This window comes from Lissotriton vulgaris, unplaced genomic scaffold, assembly GCF_964263255.1.
Source record: "Lissotriton vulgaris unplaced genomic scaffold, aLisVul1.2 SCAFFOLD_2136, whole genome shotgun sequence".
In the NCBI taxonomy this organism is placed as follows: Eukaryota; Metazoa; Chordata; class Amphibia; order Caudata; family Salamandridae; genus Lissotriton; species Lissotriton vulgaris.
Genome location: NW_028251680.1, coordinates 353,748 through 377,000, shown reverse-complemented (window position 1 = coordinate 377,000; position 23,253 = coordinate 353,748). Strand labels below are relative to the sequence as shown.

The 23,253-nt window shown below is 45.3% G+C and overlaps 1 protein-coding gene across 1 annotated transcript in view; it reads right to left on the bottom strand.

Annotated features, from left to right (window-relative positions):
- Nucleotides 1-23,253, bottom strand: part of LOC147662809 (carboxypeptidase M-like) — a 261,102-nt gene that overhangs the window by 38,009 nt on the left and 199,840 nt on the right. Inside the window, exon 5 of the mRNA XM_086950897.1 lies at nucleotides 17,365-17,549. Within this exon, the coding sequence (XP_086807023.1) occupies nucleotides 17,365-17,549 (185 nt within the window). The remainder of the gene's footprint in view (nucleotides 1-17,364; nucleotides 17,550-23,253) is intronic.

The window sequence follows — 23,253 nt, the reverse complement described above, 5'->3', positions numbered from 1 at the left end:
AAGTTGCTTGCATCTCAATTGATGTGGTATATCTGTCCTGCAGATATCTCTGGTGTGCAGAGCTCTGGGGAATATGTGCAATTTTTCAATAAAGTTTGTTTAAAAAAAAACAAATCTTGTTGCAGGCTGTAAAGAACTGGGTGTATATCCGGAAAAAATTGGGAATATCATATTAGTCAGATTATGCACCAAGTTGGGGTTCGCCTGGCACTCCAGCATGTTTAGATGACCAACTCAGCCTACCACTAAAGCATGCTAGTATCTCCCGTTGGGGGGACTTAAAAACAGGTGTGGATTTCATTTCTTGGGAAACTTTGAGTTTATGTACCCATGGTCAATTAACTAGATTTAAATATTATCACATGTCTGCTTGGTGGGCGGGACAACAGTGGGAGGATCAGATGGATTATGCCTGGTTAATTCAAGCTATGAAAATTGTGAATATTAACAAAGAGGTGGCATTGTGGTATCGAACCCTGATTGAAGCAGATGACAATGTAAAACGGGATATTGAAAAGCTTTGGAGTAATGAAGTAGTAAATATTAATCTGAATGAAGCCTGGTTGAGCTCATTCTCATTGCTCCGAGAGACTGTTAAGCCCGCATATTTCAAGCGAAATCACCTCTTCACTCTTTATCGGGTATATTGGTCCCCGGCGAAACTTACAACATTTTCTGGAAATCAGTTTCTCTGTTCAAGGCGCCAAAACCATTCAGCAAACGACTATCATATGTTTTTTACTTGTCCTGCAATTACAAAATTTGGGATCGAGCTGTGTGAATTTCTGTCAGAGGTAACAGGAATTCAGATAGAAGTGACCCCTGTACTTATGTTTTTTGAATTAGATCAGGAAAGTACTTTTGTTTCAAACAAAACTGTGGCGAGATTGATTTTCTATGTTATTTTACTGGGAAGACGAGAGATCTGTAAGGCCTGGAAGTCGGCCGTTCCACCCCTCTTCTCTGACTGCAAAAATAGTATTATATATACTAGCCAACAAGACATGGCATGTGACTCTAGAAGTCAGGAAAAGGTATGGGCTATGTTGGTTGATTGGTGCCAGAGGAATGTAATGTAATGTAATGTATAGGCATTTATATAGCGCACTACTTACCCGGAGGGTCCCAAGGCGCTTCGACCGCTGCGAATGGGGTCCAATGATTACGTCAATAAACAGCTGTCGGTCCTGGCCCCCTCTCTTCGGCATCTTCAGTATGTGTGCGTAAGAGGGGTTGGAGTGGAAACAGCTTGATTTCTTGTGTGGAAAGACTCTATTTCCCATCCGGTCCCAGTAAGGTAAAATGAGTATAGCCAACAAGTTAATTGGCAGAATGAGGACCAAAAAAAAATGAAAAGAAAACGGATCTGAGGGTGTAAATGATCACTGCGAGTCAGAGACATTCTTAAGTAATTCAAGAGGAAGACTTGCAAGGAATTGTGAAGAATGTTGGCCCAGACCTATTAGCCGATGATTCTGTTCCAAAGGTGTGTACTCATCTATGTGCCTCCAGTAATGTGCATCACCGTACAGTTATAGGACCAGTGTGACGGAATCCGCTAGTGTAGTCATTGGGAAGAGCCCAAAGGAGTACTTGTACAATTCAATATTCAGAACATTGAAACTATCTTCAAAAACTGCAACAATAACATAATAGTTAACAATAACTTAAAATATAAGAAATCAGAAAGAAAGAAAAAAGAGGCTGGTTGTCAATGTTGTGCTACCGCTAGTATAAAGAGTCTGATGCGTGGTGTGGCTGATCTGGGAGCCAGGGGGGATATGCAGGTGACGCGGTCCGGAGGGGGGGGGGGCAGCGGGGAGGTGTAAAGGGCCAACAATGTTCTCAGCATCAGCAATAGGATTTCAGCACATTAGGAACCGAACTATCGGGATTCAATATGCGGGTATGTCAACGCTGCTCCACCAAAGACTTTTCCCGAGGTGGCAGCTAGACACAAAGTAATTGCACTGGGCCGCCCCCTGTGTTAGTGTCCTGCTCGAAAACTGGGTCAAAGAGAGTGTGTCTGTGTGATTCCACATAGAAGGCACGCCCGGTGAAAGGCAGCCATGGTGTCATCCCAGGACTGTGCTATAGGATATGCTCGTAATCCTGCCGTTTCTTCCCTATGCAGTGTTATGCTTTCCGCTCTCACCCAATTGTCAAAAGAGCTGCGCCAATGTGCCGCCTGTGGGGGCTCGCTGTTTTTCCAGCGTTTAGTGATCAGCCGTTTGGCCGTGATCAAACCAAGGTCCCAGAATCTAGTGGGGACTCTCATCTGCTTCGTCCTTTTGTAGAGGCCTAGGAGGCATGTTTCCCATGTGTGTTGCAATTCCCCACCCACACTTCCAGCTAAGGAGGCTGTCACCGTGCGCCAATAGGCGTGCAGCGAGGGGCAGGACCAAAGCATGTGCAAAAGATATGCTGCAACAAGTGCACATCTCGGGCATGCAGACGTTGTGAGCCTGAAGTAGCGATTGATCTTGTCTGGAGACAAATATGCGCGGTGTATGATGTAGAATTGAATACGTTTAAATTGGGAGTTGCGTGGTATGTTCGTTGCGCCAGCCAATACCACTGCCCATTCCTTGTCTGTCCACTCCCGTCCACTGTCTACCGCCCACCTGTCCCGCAGGCGCTGAGAAGAAAATTGTGTGTGAGTGTGGAGGGCCTGCGCGAGCCAGCGTACCACGTGGGACCCGTTCCCCATGACATGCAAATATTGTATTAGCAAATGAGTTGGTAGTTCTTCAGAAAGGTCGCCCAAGCCCCGTGTTAGTGTGCGTATGAGTGTTGCATGTAGCAGAAACTGTCCCACTGGGAGGCCTGTGTCAGTGGCTGATGTCCCAAAAGGGGCCAGCTCCCCCTCCGCATATAAGTTCCCTACAGTATCCACCCCAGCTTGCACCCAGCTGCCCAGCATCATCTCTGTGACCATGCCCCTCTCCCTGGGTGTCCCCAACAGAGGCAGGATCGGAGCATGCAGCCTCATGGAACTAGTGAGTTTCAAGCTTCTCAAGTAGCACCTACGCGCTACTGCTAAGTGTAACTGTGTTGGACAACGGGTTTTGGCCAAAGGGTGGAGCAGTGCATGGATTTGTGTGAGCGTCATGACAGTGATGTCTGTGGCGGTATCTCCCAGGTTTTTTCCACTCAGCCAGCCGGCTACCCACTGCAGCTGTGCCTCTAAATAATAAAGTTTCTGGTTGGGAACCGCCAGGCCCCCTGCGTCTGTGGAGGCAAACAGCGTCCTGAAAGCCACTCGGGCCGTCCCGCGTTCCAGATAAGATTCCGAACAGAGGATTCTAGTTCTCGAAATATGCGTGTGGGAACATGCACTGGGAGGTTAGCATAGTAATACAATAATCTGGGCAGCGCTATCATCTTCGTCAAGGTGACTCGGCTAGGCACATTCAGGGTGGGGGTCTTCCAGAAAGTCATCTGCGCCTGCAGGGAGGAGATCGCCCGTACTAGATTGCCCTCCAACACATCCGTAAGGCTCCTATAAATATACACTTCACGGTAATGGTACGTGGTGGGGTACCAGTTGAGCCTTTCTCTGTGGATGGTAATTGCACATTCCGGCGTGGCAGCATCAAAGGAATACACACCAGACTTGGCCCAATTGACTTTAAGCCCCAACATTGTTTCGAAGGTACGGAAGATGGTAGTGAGAGCTAATGGAAAGCAAGTCAAGTCCCTGACATAGAGCAATAGATCATCAGCATACAACAATACTATGTGTAAGCCGTCAGCTAGGGGATACCCCATTCCGCGCCAGAGGTTCTCAACTGCGCTGCCAGGGGCTCCATCACTCGTGAAAAGATTAAAGGGGACAGGGGGCATCCCTGCCGAGTCCCCCTGCGCACGCGAATAGTATCCGACAGCAGCTTGCCCGTACGAACCCGCACTGTGGGCCTCTGATATAACAGCTCCACCATTTGGATATAGTCATCACCTAGGTCATATTTCTGCAACATCGCCATTAGATAAGGCCACTCTACAGAATCAAAAGCCTTTTCAAGATCGAGCACCAAGCATCCAAAGTGGGGCCACCGATTTGTGGCAAAGTTCTGTACCCTGAACAAGCGCCAGATGTTGTGTGAGGTGCTACGAGCTGGCATGAAACCATTCTGGTCGGCATGGACAAGGCTAGGTACCAAGGGAGCTAAACGTTGGGCCAGTGTGGAAGCCAGAATTTTGTAATCCGTGTTGAGGAGGGCCAATGGGCGGTACGATCCTAATTGGGCACCGTCTCTGCCAGGTTTTGGAAGGGATATCAGGTTGGCCTCGTTCAGCGTGGGCGGGAGGGCAGAGTCGACGAAGGCCGCCTCGTAAATCCGCAATAGTTCCGGAATCAAGATAACAGAATAAGCTTTATAAAATTCGGCAGTTAGCCCGTCGGGACCCGGGGATTTACCATTGGAAAGGGAAAAAATGGGTGTGTGCAATTCTTCAGGCGTCAGCGGGGCGCCTAGTACGTCACGCTGTGCGTCGTCTAACCCGGGCAAGGGTATAGCAGAAAGATATTCCGTTATGTCGGTGGTAGAAGCTTGCAGTCGGGAACGATAAAGGTCTGCATAATGGTCCGCAAAGGCGTCATGAATGGCTCTCTGCGTGTATACAGTATTACCCTGTTTAGTGCATATTGATGTCACTGGTTTGGGCTGGGCGTCTGGGTATACTCAGATGTGAGTCCCTAGCTCATTGCACCATCAGGATTCAAGCAAGCCGGGCCGAAGACGGCTGAAATGCCAGAAACCGGTCCCCGGTAGCTTGTTTCCTTCCCAGTATAAGAATTGGCTTGGTAGTTTGGTCTGCCCTGTTCCCATGATGCACTGGGCCAGGGTCAGACTAATTTGCATATAGCCAAGTTCTGAGCTGGGATGATGCAGTGAGCTAAAAAACGGTGATGGATCAAGCCCTGATCTTTGGACTGGGTAAGAGTGGTCTGCTTAATTCAGACACTCTGTTCATCACCACCCCCTTTTCTGAATGATCAACCATGCCAGCAGTTTGCCTGATTTATCCCCGAGGTGATGGGTGCGTGCTGAATGAGCTGTATAGTTCAAGTGTCTTAGCCTGTCCAGTAATTGTGCGTGTGCCTCTCGAGCTTCTAATAGCGACTACCCGTCCCCTTCCACCGCCTCCCGCTCCTTTTGCAGCAAATCAGACTCGGTGCGTGTCAGGTCTCAATCTATCGGTTTCTGCATACCTGCTTGTGTGCCTAGGCAATGACCCCTAATGACAATCTTGAACGCGTCCCATTCGAGCTGTGGGGTGGATGCAGTGTGATTGTTTTCTTCAAAATATTGTAAAAGACGCACCAATAGCGTGCCACGGAATGGAGCATCTAATAACAGATCAGGTTGGAGCCTCCAGGTGGGTATAGGTGGATGTGGTCGCTCCCATGCTAGCTCTAGGATATGAGGGTTATGGTCGGAGTGAGTGCGACCCATATAGTAAGTGTCAATGACGTGAGGGAGCAAGTCACTCGATAACATGTATCTGTCCAGCCTAACATGCAGTGTGTGTGCGCCCGAGTAGTAAGAGCATATCTTAGTGTGTGGGCTGCGACTCCGCCAAGCATCATATAGATCCCATTGTAACGTCCAATTCGTCAGCGCCCTCATGGACCCATGCACTGGTCCACTAGCAAGGGGTGGGAAGGAGCGATCGAGGGCAACATCCAGGACACAGTTATAGTCGCCTCCCAGCACCAAAGGAACACTGTGCCAAGGTGCCAGCACCGCAGACAACCGTGCAAAGAAGTCTCCCTGCTCAGTGTTAGGGGCATACAGGGATGTGAGGACAATTAATTGGCCGTCTAGTTTGCCTTAGATGACTACGTATCTGCCCTCCGTGTCTACCCTAAATTGGGAAAGTGCAAATGGAGTCCCAGGCAGACCCAAATTAACGCCCCTCGGCATAGGCCGAATATCCAGTAGCATACAACTGCCCCCGCCACCTACGATGTAGTTTCTGCATTTCCGGGCCAGTCAAATGAGTTTCCTGCAAGAGGGCTATGTGGACGTGATGCTGTTTAAGGTAAGAATAAATTTGGTATCGGCGTGATGGCGTATGCATGCCTCGCACGTTCCATGTGCATATTTTAACCGTTGACATGGTGTATCCAAGCACTCTCCACGTCCCCACCCCCCTAACCGCCCGCCACAGACAACCAGTGCAATGCCCCTTCGAGCCACACACCTAGAGTCACATGGTCATATGCAATTCATGACTAACAAGCTGGACAATCAGATGTAGAAGTCATCAATTTAACTGGCTTTCCAATAATTTAAAAAGAATTTCCATGAGTATGAACTGATTGAATTGTAACAATCATTTCCTGAATAATTTCCTGATAAATATTGAACTGAGATTCAAACTGTAATTTTGAGTATGAGTATATTTTGTTTTGTACCTGAGGTATCCAGTTTAAGATTCAGGGCTTTCTTTTAAGTATCCAGTTATAAATTGCAGGTTCCTCAAACATTAAATTATGAACTGAATGACATCTGAGCTTTTTGATGAAACTGAAGCTTTATTGATTTGCAAGATTACAATTTAGTAGTTAGATTTTGATGTTATTTTATATAGCATTTTTCATAGAAGAAACATAGCTAACGGCAAGAAAAACGGATGCGAAATTTTACAATTAATTTTGGGGTTATGATATTAATATTCATAGTTGGCTTCCTAGTGGGATCTAACACTTCGTTTGAGCATGCCTCGCCTAAAATAAAGATTAACCAGACCTTAATAGATGGAAGAAGAAAATTATATAACAAGTTATTGCATTGAGATCATTTTGTAGGTCATATTAGGGAAAAGGTATATTTTAGATTGTTAAATGAATATTCAAAACTCATGGAACTTGGTGAGTGTTACATCTGTACCTTTTTAGGTTTCGCCTGGCGTCGGAGCTCCTAGCTCCGCCCAGGAGAAATCTTATGTCCCTACAGTGTAGGGCTTAGTCCCGCCCTCTGTTCCATTGGCTAGCTCCATAAATGGAGGCTAGCCATTGGAACAGAGATCTGTCCGTCATGGCCGGACCAGATTCGTGGGCGTTCCTGAGATTTTTTCGCTCTCCGCCTCTGCGATGTCGTCATCGCGGCCGTGGGCGGGGTTTATTTTTATCATTCCGCCGCCGGAGGAAGTCCAGGTGAGTGCTCTCCGTACCTCCCTCCAATGGAGGAAGCCTTCCCGACCACCCCCCCGCTGTCCGTTCCCGCCCCCCCTGACCATGTCCTTTTCCCCGTCCCCCCCCCCCGCTGTCCGTGTGCCCGCCCGGCCCCCCTCCCGCTGTCCGTGTGCCCGCCACGCAAGCGGCAATTAGTAATAATAATGTTTCATCCATTGTATTTTACAAGCCGGCATCCATTACTGCTCTGCAGTCAAGTGTTATGGCCACGAGGCATTAACGTCTGAAGCAAGCACGGTGTCTGCGGGTGCGGTTCGATAACGCAAATCTAGTGGCAATGCAAAGTGGCGCTGTACAGGGGTGGGGGCCGGTGGGTGTACGCCACAGCTAGCTAGGAACATAGGAAAAGGGGGTGCTATCAATCCACGAAGTGCAGCTTAGGGTTCGAGGAATCTCGAAATAGCTTTGCGAAAACCGTTTCTAAAGGATTTCGGAACAAGGTTGGTCAGGAGAACTCCAAGCTGTAGAAATAGGTGCAGTTTTTGTTTACTGACAAAAACATCAAATTGTTGTACAGTTTCAGTTTTCAGTAATCTCATTTGATGGAGCAACACAATTTTATAATATTGCTGTGATCAATATAAACACTAATGTACATCCTGTTCTTCAGTCACTCGTATGACAATGATGTGACTTGGGCACTTTGATATTTGTTGAAGCCAAATGAATGACACCTACTACAGCCAACACCCGTTTCATTCCAAGGATCTTTTTCACGGCTAGTGATGTTTTGAAGGGAAAATGCAATGTTCAAGTCTTGCACAGGGATAATAAAATGTATATTAAACAGCAAATTATTGTGTGAAGGTTTTATATAATATCCAATCAAATGAAACTGGAGTGATTTGAGCGCAGCAGCTGGTAGCAGTGAATAAGATTGGTATGGGAGCCCGTATACCCGTTAGTTCTAGCTGTTCCAGTGGGCAGCAATATCACCAGCCTCATGTGCTTTGAATTGACATCTGCAGAAGCTACTGTTTACTTGTCAGTTCACGCTTTGCCCTTTTTTAAAGATGTTGGTCAGTAGCCTATAAACATGGTCAACTCCCTCAAAACATGTTTGCAGTAATGTTATCAGCTGCATTCAGTGTGTTTAGAATGCTGAATTATCACTCTATTTTCTGGTGTTGGCTCTAGGGATTGCTCCGCCCCATAGTTTGAATTCATAGCGGCACCTCCATTAGTTGAACTGAGTCCCCTCCTAAAAAAAAGTTCTGGCCTATTTGCCGACTTGCAATAACACCCCCCCTCTCTCCGCCACACACACGGTACCCACCAGGAATGATTCACGGGCTCATGGAAATGGTCTGATAGAGAAGCTGAGATGGAGAGAGGCGCAGAGGTTGAAAGGGGGAGCCATGAAAGGAGGTGAAAATCAACTAGGAGATGGAAATAGGCTGAGATGTGAGTGGGCTGAGAAGAAAGGGGGTGGAATTTTAATGCAGATACATATACATGCGAGAGATGAGGGGGCTAGAGGAAAGAGGGGTGTGTGAGCGAAGGGATGGAAAGAGAAATAACATGAAATAGAGACGAGTCAGGAGATACGGTTAAGGAGGGAGGCGCATATGGCAGAGATACAGGGGTGAGAATAAAGAAGAGATGGGTCGAAAGAGAAAGCAGCAAAACAGAGAAGATGGGAGCCTGGAAGTGGGGGCGGGGGGGTATGAGGTGAAGAGAAGACGTGAGAGGAAAGAAAGGGCAAAGGAGACATAGCCCCCCAAGAACTGTGGTGAGGAGCCCCTGAGCCTGTCCTAGCTCCCATAGAGGGCTGAACGTGGGGCCTGCATTGCTCCGGAGAGCGCCAGTGAAGCTATTGCCATTGTAAAGGACAATGCCATTTATTTATCTGTTTTCAAAACTAACACATAAATAAAACGTTTGTCATTCACAATGCCAATAGCTCAAACTTTTCCAAAGGCGAAACCGTTGCATTGTAAATGCTTGTTGACTTCATCTGCTCCTGAAGGCGTGACATATCATCACCTTATCCTCACCTACCCCTCGTCATGCAGTGTATTCATAAATATATCCTAGCAACAGAGGTTTCTTGAATTATAATGCTCAAATTATGATGTTTCTTTGGAGAAGATCCTTGCAGTCTTATTATGGAAGGACAAGCAAGGGAACTGTCTACATCCATCAAACACATTACATAAATGAACCAAACTAACAATGTTGTTAACAAGTTTGCATGCAGATTAAATAGAAATGCGAAGGATTTTGTGGAAGATCTCAACGAACGTAAGGCAAGATGCAGTGGAAAGTTACAGGAGGAAGAGTGATTGAGGTAGAGAGGGGAGAAGAGAGGGTCGGAAATACAAGTGTACACCCAAGACTCATCTTGAATAGGCATGAAAGCGACAGATATGTATGTGAAAAGAAAAGTAGTGGTTTGGAGCTAGTGTGAAGAAAGTTATGTGGCAAATAATATGATTTTGATTGGACAAGATCCAATTATCAAGGGGATTTATTATATGTGTGGTAGGATAACCTATTTTAAACTCCCTCATAATTGGTTAGGTTGCTGTTATTTAGCCTTAGTTTTCTCCAGTGTTCTTCACATGGGTGAATTTGGTGAGTGAAAGATAAAATGGTAAAGAAAAATAAATATAGCTTTGATCAAGTGATGGCACATATATTTGGTGCTAAGATTTGATCCATTAGACTGGCTTTGAATGGCGTGAAGATCAGAAAGAAGTCTACCTTAGATCGGTAGGCTACTAACAGTGCTGGTGATTTAACATACATTAACAAGGAGCCAATGGCTGTCTGAGCTCTGGAAATACAAAATAGGCTTGCTCTATATATATATATTATCAGCAAAGAAAGGCGGAGTCTGCTGCAAATTGAGGGTGCAAAGAGGCTGCAATTGTGTACTCCATAACAGTAATCAGATTAAAAATTATATTTTAAAAATCATTAACATCATGTGTGTGGTAAGGGTTTTTGAAGAGCAAGAAGCATGGGAAATAGTTAGTTCAGTGTTTCTGTGAATGGAAAAAGGTTTTCAAAGATTAGTGAGTGGTTTGGTGAGATAGGAGGAGGCGCCGTTAGTATTTTATCAACCAATGTAATAATTGTTTTGATTTGCGTACAGATCGTTTCGCTGAAAAAAAAGGTTTTAGATCCGTCCATGAGGGGGGCGGATTACATTGTCAACATAAGAAGAAGCTGTCAGCAACGAGCGGAAGTTAGAAAAAAAGGAAAGATTCTGATGTAGAGAACATCCGATCCAAAGTATATGATGAGATGAAGGAGTTGAAGGACGCCAGAAGCAGGAAGTTGAAACTAACAAAAACTGTAACATAAGGGGATGTCGTTAATGAAGTATGACTTGTACTGATTTAAAAAATCATCACAGCAGGGTGTTCACGAAGGATTTTATAATTACCAGCAAAATAGTATTACCTTAGTAAAAGAAAATTAACATGCAGTTGAAATCAGACATTATGTTGAGGCAACTGTGCTTATGTTAACATTAGATAATGTAGGCCTCATTGTCAAAATGGTTGGTGCTTCCTGCAACCATCTTTTCAGCATCTAATTATCTTTTGTCTCGCCTCAGCCTGTAGCACACTGTTCCATTGAGAGTAAATGTTCCCACTGTTTCACCTATTTGGACAACAATGATTTCTTGTCCTTGTCTATTAAGTAACAACATTTGTATAAACAATTTAGGTGGCTAAAAAGCACCAGGGTTGGGAACTGCAGCATGTGAATCTTTAAGATAGTGTTGAATAATTAATTGTTAAGAAACTGAATTGATCTTTCTTTAACCTAATTTATTCCAACAATGTGATTTCGGTATAACTGTATTTATGTATTGTTTTAATTGTCTTTTTAATTTGAAAAGAAGCCCGTTCCTGACCGTTGTGTGTTCTTTCTCCCCTAATCTTTAGAAAGTGACACCATGTTGGTTTGACCCCTGATTTGTGACTTATTTTAATTGACTGAACAATATTTTGGACTGCTATTTTATTGTTCGCATTTTTGTTTCCGAGCTGCTGCTATTAGTTGATCTAAATGACTAGTTGACTGATTTTGACGATTTATTTGCCTTCTGTTATTATTAAACCTTTTAAAAACCATTTTAAATCCTTCGATGGTTTTATTTTAATATTTGTTTAGTTATTCTTGTAAAGCCTAAAGTGCATCACTATTTAAATAGTAATTGGCTGGACTAGCTGAGAAGCATTACAATCTTTGGGGCGTTACACCGCTCCCGGTCCATCAGGATTGGTTTAAATTTGATATATTAGGAAAAAAATAGCACTATTCTCCATGCGCAGAAGAGGTATGTAAACTCACTTCCTCTCACAAGGCTGCAAAGTTTCACCTGGCAATCGTATGACCCCACTAAATGCACATAATGTATAGGATGAATTTACCAGCCTTATGAAACAGACAAGAAAAGTAGCACTTTCAACATTTAAAACAAACTTCTTTCATTTCATTTCAATTGAGCTTTAATATACAAGGTTTATAATCACTTTTCATATTGAAGGTGGCTCATTTGTTCTTAAAAAGCATTCAGTCATCGTTTCCCCTACTACAATTTACAAGAATAGGAATGTGGATTTCTTCAGTTGCACTGACAGGCCTGTGTAGGTGTGGACTTAGTAAAGAATGTGATAGTGACGTGTGGAATGTTGCGGTCTGGGTGCACCCTGGCAGAGGATTACAGACGGATGGAGGATGAAGCCATGACAGCATCTATGAGGCTGTAGCTGTAACTAAGCATGAAGTAAATACCTTGAGTCCTTTTAAGTGGCTCCTGACTCACCTCTATTTACGATCTTGCCTTCCAGCTACATCACTTTCCTGCACCTGTGCTTGTCTCTTTATCTTTGTTTAGTTGTGAATTTTCTAGAGCGTGGTGTGTCGCCTTTCAGTTACTACAGTGTTGATGTCCTGACAACAAACCCCTAGACAGACTCTCATGCAGTTCTTGCCAAGGCATATCGAAAAGGCGGTGTTGCAATAGCTTGTTCTTTTGTTGATGGTGAACTAACTCTGATTGATATTCCCAAAAATTGTTCATTTGTAGGGCCTACCATCAAAGATGATGTTCGAAAATTAAAGGTGTTATCTCATTCACCCCCTATGCCCCTCATAATCAATACTTGCCACCCTGTTAAAAATCAAGGGTCCTATCATGGAATATTGCGGGTCTGAATAATAAGATAGACTACCCGGATTGGGAATCTTTTACTAGCCAATTCGAGATCTGCATGTTCCAGGAAACCTGGGCCAGAGGGGACACTTTTAAGTCATGCTTTGCATCATTTAGTACCCCCGCAACATCCGGGGGTAATGGAAGACCTTCTAGTGGTCTTATGACATGGGTGGGAGTTCATTTGGGTTGTACTGCCGAAAAGATCGATACAGGTTCTATGACATATTATGTGTCATATTGAAATTTCCATCTTCAATCTCGGTAGTCCTCCTAAATGTTTATTCTAGACCAATACCCCAGGGCAAATAGTCTACCACGCTGGAGGAATTTACATCATTCTTAGGCACCATAGCTGTCAACCATATGGTGATCCGAGGTGGAGACTTTTTTTGAGCCCCTAGAGGGCATGCTACGGGATAGTCTAGATGATGAGGATGACTTTTGGGCAATTCCGGAGACAAGATGCCCAAAAGTTAAAAAACGGTCCCCGCTGGTGATTCAGTTGAATTCCCTTGTCCTGAAATACTCATTAAGAGCTTGTAATGAGAGAACCCCTTCAGATACATCCAATGGTTTTACATTCCATAGAAAAGATCGTGGTTCCCTATTAGACTATATCATAATCGACTCCAAATCATGGGGAAGATTGATTGATTTCAAAATTGTGCCACGATTGGATAGCGATCACCATGCGCTTGTACTTGAACTAAAACCATTTGTCTCAGGGAGTATGTCCACTTTGGACAATCCTATAGATTCCAGGTTGACAATCTCCAATTCCAGGCGAAGAGTACGATGGACTGATTTCAGTCAATCAGAAGATAAATTAAGCACCTTATATGAAGCTATACTGCCAGTGCTTTTGACGGCCTCCACCTCAAAAACTCATAATAGAGATGGCATAGACTTAGATACGGTTGAGATGAATCACGCTAGATTAGGTGAAGTTGCATTGAACTTCTTTTATCCCAAAAAAAAACTATCGGCCCAATTGGACCCCTCCCCACCCTTGGTATAACGATCTTTGCCATAAGGCTAAAAGATTACTAGTAACCACTATTGAAGCCAATGATCGTCCACAAATAAGATCTGCAAGGAAGGCATACAAAGTGGCTTTTTGGCTTGTGGTTAACACTGGTAGCTCTGGGGGGGAGGAGCCAAGATGGCGACCTGAACGGACGCGCAGCCTTCGGCTCCGCCGGCCCCGGAATCCCGCACCACGATCCTGCTTGCCCGGCTACCCAGTTTTGGTGCTAAAAGGTGCGGGAGACGGAGCTGCTGCTGCCGGTGCTTTGCCGGCCTCTCCACCCGCCCGGGTTCGGATGCTGTGGACGGACGCGCCCTGGCCCGAGACCCAGCTTCTTCCGCAGCGCCCTGCTGCCCTCGCGCCCCCTCCCGCAGCTGCTCTGTGACGGTGGGTGAAACGGCTGGACGGAGCTTCCCTGGGTGATTGCGACCAGCGCACTGCCTGCCAACGGGGACCGCAGCACACTTTCCGGGCTCCATGGTGCCGGTCGGCTTGGGCGCCTCGCCAGCGGGACCTTTGTTCTTGGCCGCCATTTTATTGCTCCTTGCTCCGTGTCCCTCTGGCTGACGACGGCTGACCCAGCCCTGATCTGCGGACCCCCCCGAGCAATTGTCGGCCCTCGGGTGATCCTCTGAGACGGGCGGCCCTTTGCTGACCGGTGGGTGATCGGCAACCGCCTGACCGCGTCCCGCTGCCTCCCCCCCTGCCTCTCCTTGCACTGGGCTGGACAGAATTCATGATGGCGCAGCAGATGGCTGCCTACTGTAACACAGTCTACACAGCCCCCCATCGCAGCAGCGAGCTCTCCGGCGTGAAAGGGATCGTAGCAGCACCTCCCCATGAGTCTGCGAACATGGGGTCTTTGCAGCCCACATTCACCCTTGCCGACGTTGTTGCAGCCCTGGGTGAGGTGCAAATGGAGATGTGGGACATCTGTAACGCGCTGGGGGCACGACTCGATGCCTGTTCCCGAGATTCCAGCCTGGAGCAGGGGCATTGTCTTCGACAAGACTCCGGACGGGAGTTACTACAGCCTGAAGCCGCAACATTGTTTCGTGAGGTTGCAGTGGAAGATATTGTAGCCATCGCGGGAGCCGGTAATGGGCTGTTGCCTCTTATTGCTACCATCAACGACACAGTGTATCTCCCTTGCTCCACGCAGAACTGTGTGCAGCAGCGCGAGAGATCGTGGCCTGGGCTATCAGTGTTTTGTTCTCCTGCCTCACCACCGGCATGCTTGCCTTGGATTTGCTTTGTACTGCTTTGCGACTTGTACGGCTGGACTATGCCAGAGCGGACTGGGACCGCGGTGGGCTCTTTTCCTGTGATCGGACGCCATTCTTCCTTCGATCGTGCACCTCCCCCCTCCCTCGAGCGGCCTTCCTTTGTTCTCCTGCACTACACCGGACTAGCGAGCGGAGGGGGTGAGAGACTGAGCCCCAGGACTGGCCAGGGATAAGGGACTTTCTTTGCTTAATTCCCGGGCGGGTGTGTGGAGGTAGGGTGGACCCCGAACTTGGCTTGCTTTATTGCTTATTACGTATTGATTCACTCCCCACTGTATTGCTTGCTGCAGCTTTATTGATGTTGTTATTGGGGTGGGGATTGATTATTGGACTGGCGGAGCTTGCGCGCATGTTTAATTGACCCTCCTCCCGGATCTTTCTTAGGGACGTTCAGGGACGGGGTTCCTGTTCTTACTCCCTATGTTATTGGAATTAGTTCTTTACTCTTACTTTCACTTTCGCTTTCTCTTCTTCCTCTTTTCTCTTTTCTTCCTATATTTCGGGTTTACGGGGCGACAGACACTCTGCTAGGGGGGGGGTAAGCCATAGCCTCTGCATGTGTGTAGGGTGGGGGGTTTAATTATTAGTTGAGTTTTTTCTTTCTATGGTTCCATTTTTGCTTTCTTTGATTTTCCCTTCTTTCTTAGGCCCGTGTTGGGTATGCTGGGGGATGGGTGGTGGCGCCATTGGAGATGGGTAGTTGGGTCAGCTTCCTGTGGTCTTACTATTCTGTGGCCATCCTCTGGTCGGGACTTGCATGTTGTGAATTGCTCTGCCAGACATGGATGTTTTTTGTCGAGTCCCGCCTACATGGACCTTGCTTTTTCTTTTTCGTTGCTTGAGTGCGGAGCAGTATGACCTGACCTTACTCTTTGCGCAAAAAAAGACTTTGAAATTAACCTACATTGCTCCTGTGCCTAGGTATGACGGCGCTTTCCAGTCTACTCTTGTATTGCAACCAGTGTCGTGCCGCATCACCATGGCGTCGTATTGTATGCACCGGTGCTAAATGTGTGACCGTGGCCGGCCGGATGGTTGTGGGCCCGTATTTGTACTGTCTTTTAGCACAATAAAGGTTTTAAAAAAAAAAAAAACACTGGTAGCTCTGTTTCTAACACACAGGTAGACCCGAACCTGAACGAAGAGATCTGGCGGGATCACTTTGAATGTCTTTATACCGAGGCAGAGACGATGAATCACCATCCATCTCGTCTGATGGAAGCATTTTGGGGACTGATGCTCCCCTCTCCTAAGGGGGAAATTAACTTCCCCGAGGAAGACAGCCCCAGTAAAGGTATAAGTTTAGATGAAGTAAAGGGAGCTCTATCAAAAATAGCCCCGGGTAAAGCTCCAGGCCTGGATCTTTTCTGAAGTGAGCCATCTGTCTGGGCTCCCTATATTTGGGTGTTATTCAATGCAATTTTCTAGGGTATGAAGATTCCCGCCAGCTGGGTTGGCGCGGAAATAATTCCAATTTTTAAAAAAGGTTCACCGCTCCTACCAACTCATTATAGACCAATCAGCCTGATAGACATCTCACAAAAAAAATGTGCGCATATTTTGCTACTCAGGCTACAAACCTGGATGGAAGAAAAGGGGATATTATCTCACCTTCAGGCAGGGTTCAGGGAGAAGATGTCCACCCTGGACCAAGTACTTAGGCTACAAATGTTGTACTGGAAGACTGTGAGCCTGGAGGGGGGTAGTCTCTACTTAGTGTTTGTAGACCTGAGGTCAGCCTTTGACTTGGTCCTGAGGGAAAAATTATGGTTAGTATTTTGCGAGATGGGGCTCCAGCATACTTATTCAATTTGATTAAACGGCTCAATCAGAACAACTTCGCGCAGATGAGGTTTGGTAGGGATGGGAAGTTAACTGAGATTTTCATACTGTTGTCTTCTAAATATATGTAACTGTTTCCTTTTTGATGCAATTCTTTTCTTTTTTTTTAAATTATATTGTATGTACTGTGTTGTACTTTTTAGGTCACGTTGCCCGAAATAAAGTTGTTTGAATACGAATGTTCTCTAAGCATGAGTAACAACTTAATCCATTGCGAAACCTTGTTACAAATTTCAACCAGTTCAGCATCCGAGAGAGAACTGCACGGTAGGATGTGGCTGATGGGCTGAGCAGCCAGATTTATCATTGCACTGCGTTACAGCCTAACATTACAGTTTGCTGAAACAGTTCTTGGAATTGATAAAGCTACATTGTCGGCCTTCCTTCTTCAGCAACTGCTTGCCAACAGATTCTGCCTGAATTTTGATTGTGGGAATATAGACTCTGTACAAAGGGCGAAAGGGGATGCATGCTGGGTTGACTATTATGCGAAAGTTAGACCTTTATTTACTAAAGGCTGAGTGAGCCTTTATAATGGTAGTAAATTGACACTGTTGTACGTTCAGTTGGATCACAAGTCTGTTGGCACAACACTTTAGTAATTAATGGTCTTAATCTTTTGTCCTTCATTCTGTTGATCTATGTGGTGCTGATGTGACAGTAAGTATAATACTCTTATTGCATTAATAGTGACTGCATGATGTGACCCTTGGAGATTTGTGTGGCACTACCCTCGTTTTCCCAAAAAGTATAAATATTGTTGGAATGGGGATTGCACGCATCCAAACTCAGTAACTTTGCACAGACACATTATAAAGAATCTTACTCATATTTTTGTTGTCATAGGGGTAGCTGGCGACCACTGCTCCACCGTGGAAGTTGGCAGAAAGGACAAACGTCTCACTTTGAATCCAATTCATCACTGCTTGTGTCTCAGGCTCTCGTGCAACATTATTTGCCTGGAAGGCGTCTGGGAAATTCCTATTGAGATCCACCATATTCTGGTTCAACCTTGGGATGCAAAGACATATAGAGGGTTTGTTTTGTTTATTTCTGCTAGCACGCTCCCCCTGTTTAATCTGGGAGCACCCCCAGATTTCTGTAGATTGCCCATGTCTGTTTCTAAGAATCATTTGTGCCATTTAAAATTGACCCCCTGAAAATTCTTTAATCAATACTCATTATTTGCTTTTGCACTTTATGCAGCCAATTAGTGGTTAGGAATAATTTTAGCCCAAGGAAGTTAGGTGTAATTCTAGAAAACAGAGCTTATAATATGTACATGTAACATAGTAAATTAACGAAGCGATGAGGAAATGCAGTATTCTTAAGCTGTCAGATGACACCAGTTTCTCCTCATGGGCACCACAGATCCCACTGTCCCATCGCCTGCAGAGTAACCTCTGGATTCATCCTTTTCCTAGTCATCTTCAACATCTTCATGGAGCCTCCAAGAACTCTTATCACCCACAAAAGCAACACACTACAACAATACACCAATCCCATACAACAGTATATGAAAGTCTCCTTCACTTGTGACATTCACTTCCTCAAGAACTACTCGCACCTTTGCCAGTCCCAGCTATCCACAACTACCAAGATCTCAACCTCATAATAACCGAATTGTCCTTTTCACTAAAAAATGGTCAAAACCTAGTGCAATGCTCTCAACCTTGATGGCACTAATGCTCAACTATCAGTCAACACCAAATCGCTTGGATTCACCCTCTACAGCAATCCTGAAAGAAAACCACCAAAAGACCAAAATACCTTGGTACTAAGTCTCACTAATAAATAAGTGACACTATTCTTCCCAGAAATTGACTTCAGAACTGCTGTCCAGGCCCTCATATTCACGTCTGGATGGTGTCCAACATTTTGCTCCATGAAATCCCAGACTTCATGCTGACTCTCCCAAAGGCATTCTACATCAGGGACCTGAAGAAATTAGACCATCTCATCCCAGCCCGAATACATTCCCGCTTGCTCCCCCAATGGCCCGCTCCACATTTAAAACCAGCTGCACTTTTAACACCACTTTCAAAACTTGTACTAGACGTACCCCGAGCAAGGATATCACTAGACTGGAGTTGAAGAGGTGCAGGAGGGAAAAAACAGAAAAGCTTTTTCCATCTACCAAAGCAGTACCTAGAACAACATGTCCAGCTCCATCGGAACTGCTGCTCCCGTCTTCCAATTCAGACAGTCCCCTTCGCCTCTCAGATCTCATCAGCTTCCCTCCTATAAGGAATACTTTCTTTGGTATTATTTGCTACAGCCTTGTGGGGTGCTCTTTTGCTTCTGGCTCGATTTTCACAGTATCAATAATTCTTACATACAAACATAAATACATGCGTCAACGAAGTATAGAAGATCCCCAGCACATGTCTGTGTAACCAACATACATCACTAGCTGGATGTAAGTTTGGAATACAGCATACAGTGATCGAGGATGGCTTGCTGGGTGTTGTGCAGGAGGGAGAGCGTAAAATATATTGGAATCCTCATTAAGATGATTTTCCTTGTTCAGTTTGCCCTGTTCCTCATCAGTTTGACGAATCTGAAACCGTGTATACCACAAAGAGTGGCAGAGAGTACGTGCCTCACCAGGCGTCAAGCAAAGAAATTGCTCTGAATGTCTTGGCAAATTGGTGCAAAGATCTTCAGAGTCCCTGGGGGAATGATGCTAGTAAGGTCTCACATGAAGACTTATGCTCAACTAGATTGTATGTTGGAGAGGCAATGGTAAGATTCCATGCTAGAGCACGAGGTATTAAGGGTGATATCAAATTGTCCGTCATACTGGTGCCTTGTCGCCTCTTTTTTCAATGAAAAGATGTTGAGTATTTAAGGATGCTGAACTGGTTGGTGATGTCTCAGGGATTCGTCAATTCCTGTACAAGTCAACTGAATAATGAACAACAAAATATCCGCTTGGTAATACTTCGAAGGGTTCAGGTTCTTCTCAGAACACAAGCCACTTACTTTTTGAATTATTCCTATGTCAATTCCTTTTCAACTCCAACTACGTCGTTGTATCCTGAGATGTCCAAATATATGCAAGCTAGTTTTTTAGGAAACATAACACATGTATTTGTAAAGCACACGTTTTCCCCAACTGGGCTTTTTGGCACTGAATAACAGATGTTTATTGTTACCCAACTCAATGGTACTCATTTGCGTACCTAAAATGGATGAAAGGCTGGTAATGGTACTCATTTGATCAACCTAAGATGGATGAAAGGCTGAGCCAGGATTTGAACCTGTGACCATGAGGTCGAACACAGGACACTACAATGGGTGCATTAGTCCACTGAGCCACCAGACCTGGCATACAGGCTTCAGTACAGCAATAGAAAGAAGGGGCCAGGAATGAACCCCATTCTTGTGCCAGGAGACCTGGAACTCGAGCAAGTAATAGAAAGATGGAATGCGAGATGAGCAGGAATACTAGGACATTATATTTTGAATGCCAAAATTACTTTCACTCCGGGGTTGTAGGAACTCATGAATTTAAAAAGAGCCAAACAAATGATGAAAGTCTGAGGTAAGTCATAAATAAACAGTCTTGGCCATTAATCAAGTGGTAAAGCCGTTTAAACTACTTTAAAAGCTTTGCCCTAAACAATCATAAAAGCAGAAGCACAGGATATGCGTTAATTACAAAGGCCAAAAGTGAATATCGGAGCTGAATTAAACGTACATTGAAATTTTACAGTGGTTAAACACTAAAATGAATGCATTTAGAAAAGGGGTACACTTACAAGCCCTATGAGTTGTACGAGTGGGCCCCCTGTTGGAAGTAAGTGGCTTAACTAGCTACAATCAGTGAAGAAAGGAGTGCAACTTCAGATGCAGCAAATGGTAAACATCCTTTACAAAGACTGCTTTACAACGCATGCCATTACCCTTCATTTTTTACTCCACACCATCTTTTAAAAAGCAGGGCTTTACACCGCAAACCATTACAACGCACTCCTCATTACAACACCCCGGTGGAGTTAGAATAGTAAATTGCGTTGTAACGGACAATGCGTTGTGATGGATTTTGTTATAAAGCCCTGCGCTGTAAAAGATTATACAAAGTAAAAAATGTGGGGTAATGGCACGCATTGTGAAAGCGTGCGGGGTAAAGTCTCATATTCGCAGCAAATTAGTGCTTTACTTGAAATACAGATTTAAATTGCTTCTAAGTGTAAAACATAAACGCCCTGTGAGATAATCAAGTAAACCCCACATTAGATAACTCACATCATACCCCACCTCAGGAAACTTCACTGGCTCCCCGTACAGAAGAGATGCTAATTTAAGCTGCTGACCCACGCACACAAGGCTCTACACTACCAAGGACCCGTCTACATTAACCACCACCTGAGCTTCTACCAACCATTGAGAAGACTACGCTCCGCCTCTCTTTCACTAGCTCATACTCCCCGCATTTACTGAAGCAGAAGTGGAGGACGCTCCTTCTCCCACATTGCAGCAAAGACCTGGAACAGCCTCCCAACGCACCTCTGGACCATCACCTCACTTCTGGAATTCCGAAAGGTCCTCAAGACCTGGCTGTTTGAATAAACCTCCAGGGCCTGCAAGCGCCTGGATACCCTATTGGGTGATCAGCCACGAGTTATAAATCCTGAATGATTGATTGATTGATACTCTGTTTAACATGCATATTTAAAGGGCTTCAGGTTGAAGTGTTGCTTAAGGTGTGGGTAAAAGTGCTTCAGGCTACTTTATGAAGTGCTATATGTGCCCACCCTGTGCCCTCTTGCTGGCTGAATGAAATGGCAGGCAGTTGGTTTGGTAGGAGGGCTGAAATCCCCTACCCTTTTTAACCAATAGGTCACAGGGGGACAGAACCGCACAGTGCTTCTGAAAAAAATAGAGAGCTTCAGGCTAATATGTGATGTCCTATAACATTTATCAAATTTTCCAGTGTCCCCGTGATCAAAACTGCACTGAGGTTGGGGGGTGGGGTAGGCTGGAGAACTAAGAAAGCGGATTTAAACATTTCAGGAAGTGAGCAGATGACTGGGTAGATTCCCCCTGTAAGGAACATTTCATTTCCCAGTTGTGAGAGCGAATATTCAACAACTTCAGGATGAGATATATCCAATATCTTCTGTGCAGAAGTAGCAGTTTAAATATGAAGATTAGGGTTCGCTACTCCCATGGCACATAGCCTACCCTGTGTGTCCTTTTCACTCCCTCCTCCTTCCAAACCAAAATGTTTTCCACACAAATGTTAATCTCATCAGCAATTTCTTTTGGCCCTTGGCGAGAGGCTGGGACAGATAAATTGGAGGAACCCTATGGTCATAAAGGCGGATGGCCCAGCTACCATGGAATTTCTCCTCCTGAGCATTCCTGTCACAGTCTGCTTGCTTCAATAGTAATCTCAAAGTCTGCTTCAGAGGGAGATTAGCGGGTCAGATATTGCATAATTCTAAGTCATTTGGAGAGCTATTGCCCGGGGAGGGCTCTTGTTCTAATGCATGCCACAAGAGGTGTTTTAGAGTACTGACATGTGCCCTTTTCAATTGTAAGCAATAGGACAAATATTGTGCATTCAAAAGTAGATGTTGACATGTCCACTTAAATCCTAATCAAACTTGGGCTTGAGTTGTGCTGTCGTGTAATGAAGATATGTTTCTGTAGCGGTTGATCTGGACTCTGTCCAACCAATTTGCAATTCTGCCTTTGAAAGCCTAGACACCATAGGCTGCTGAGAGCATTAACTTACATTAGCTTACTGGTTACTACCTTTAGCAAAGCTCTTAGGTCCGGGAACTGCAGAGGCTTGCGCAAAGTACAGAAGGCCAAAGTTAGGGAGCAGCAGCTGCTCCTATGCTATGGCGAAGGCGCTTCGCTTCCCCTGCCAGCAGCCAAAAAAATAAAAATAAAATGACAATGAATCTGTGTTTATTATCGTTTTATGTTTTTCCATAGCATCATCTAGGGGGCGGGGACATGGAGATGACAGGGAGAGGGAGAGTGGTAGGTGCACTGCTTGTCATTGCGCATGACGATTTGGCTGGCCGTCTCAGGCCTGCCAAACCGCCATGTCCATTGAAGCTCTCTCTAAACCCAGCTGTGTTGCTGGGTTAGAGAACGCAGGCATAGGCTCTCAGTCTACCTGGGAGCACAAATCCACAGTGCTCAGGCCAAACCTGACAGATCTTTCAAGCAGTGTCAGGATTGGCCCGGGGGATTCTGGAAGCCTTTGCCTGCAGAGCACCGTGACAGAGCCAGAGAGGAGCGTTGGAGTGTTGAACAGGTACTTTTTTTATTATTATTTTTTTGTTGTTGTCCATCTCTGGTCCTCCCTCTACCTCTTCCCCGCCACTTTGCACAGCCACCAGCTGCTACTGTTATGGAGTTGGTTGAAGCTTTCTGGGCTTGAACTTGTGCGGAGATTTGGCCTTTTTCACCCAGCCATACCCCTAGATACTTATATAATGGTACCTTCCCAACAGGACTCTCTTGAATAAATCAGGACCGTTTAATTGATATGGACTCCAAATAGTTAGCCTCCATCTTGGTGGAATTGTTGGTGGTACGTTTTGGCAGGTAAAATGCCTTGACAGAAAAAGCCATCGGATGCATCGATTAAGAAAGTGGACCTAGCCCTCTACAACATTGTTCTTGCACCCTCCTGGCTTTGAGGGCAGGGATCTATGAAGCGCACACTTTTCAAACCTTTTTTTCAGAT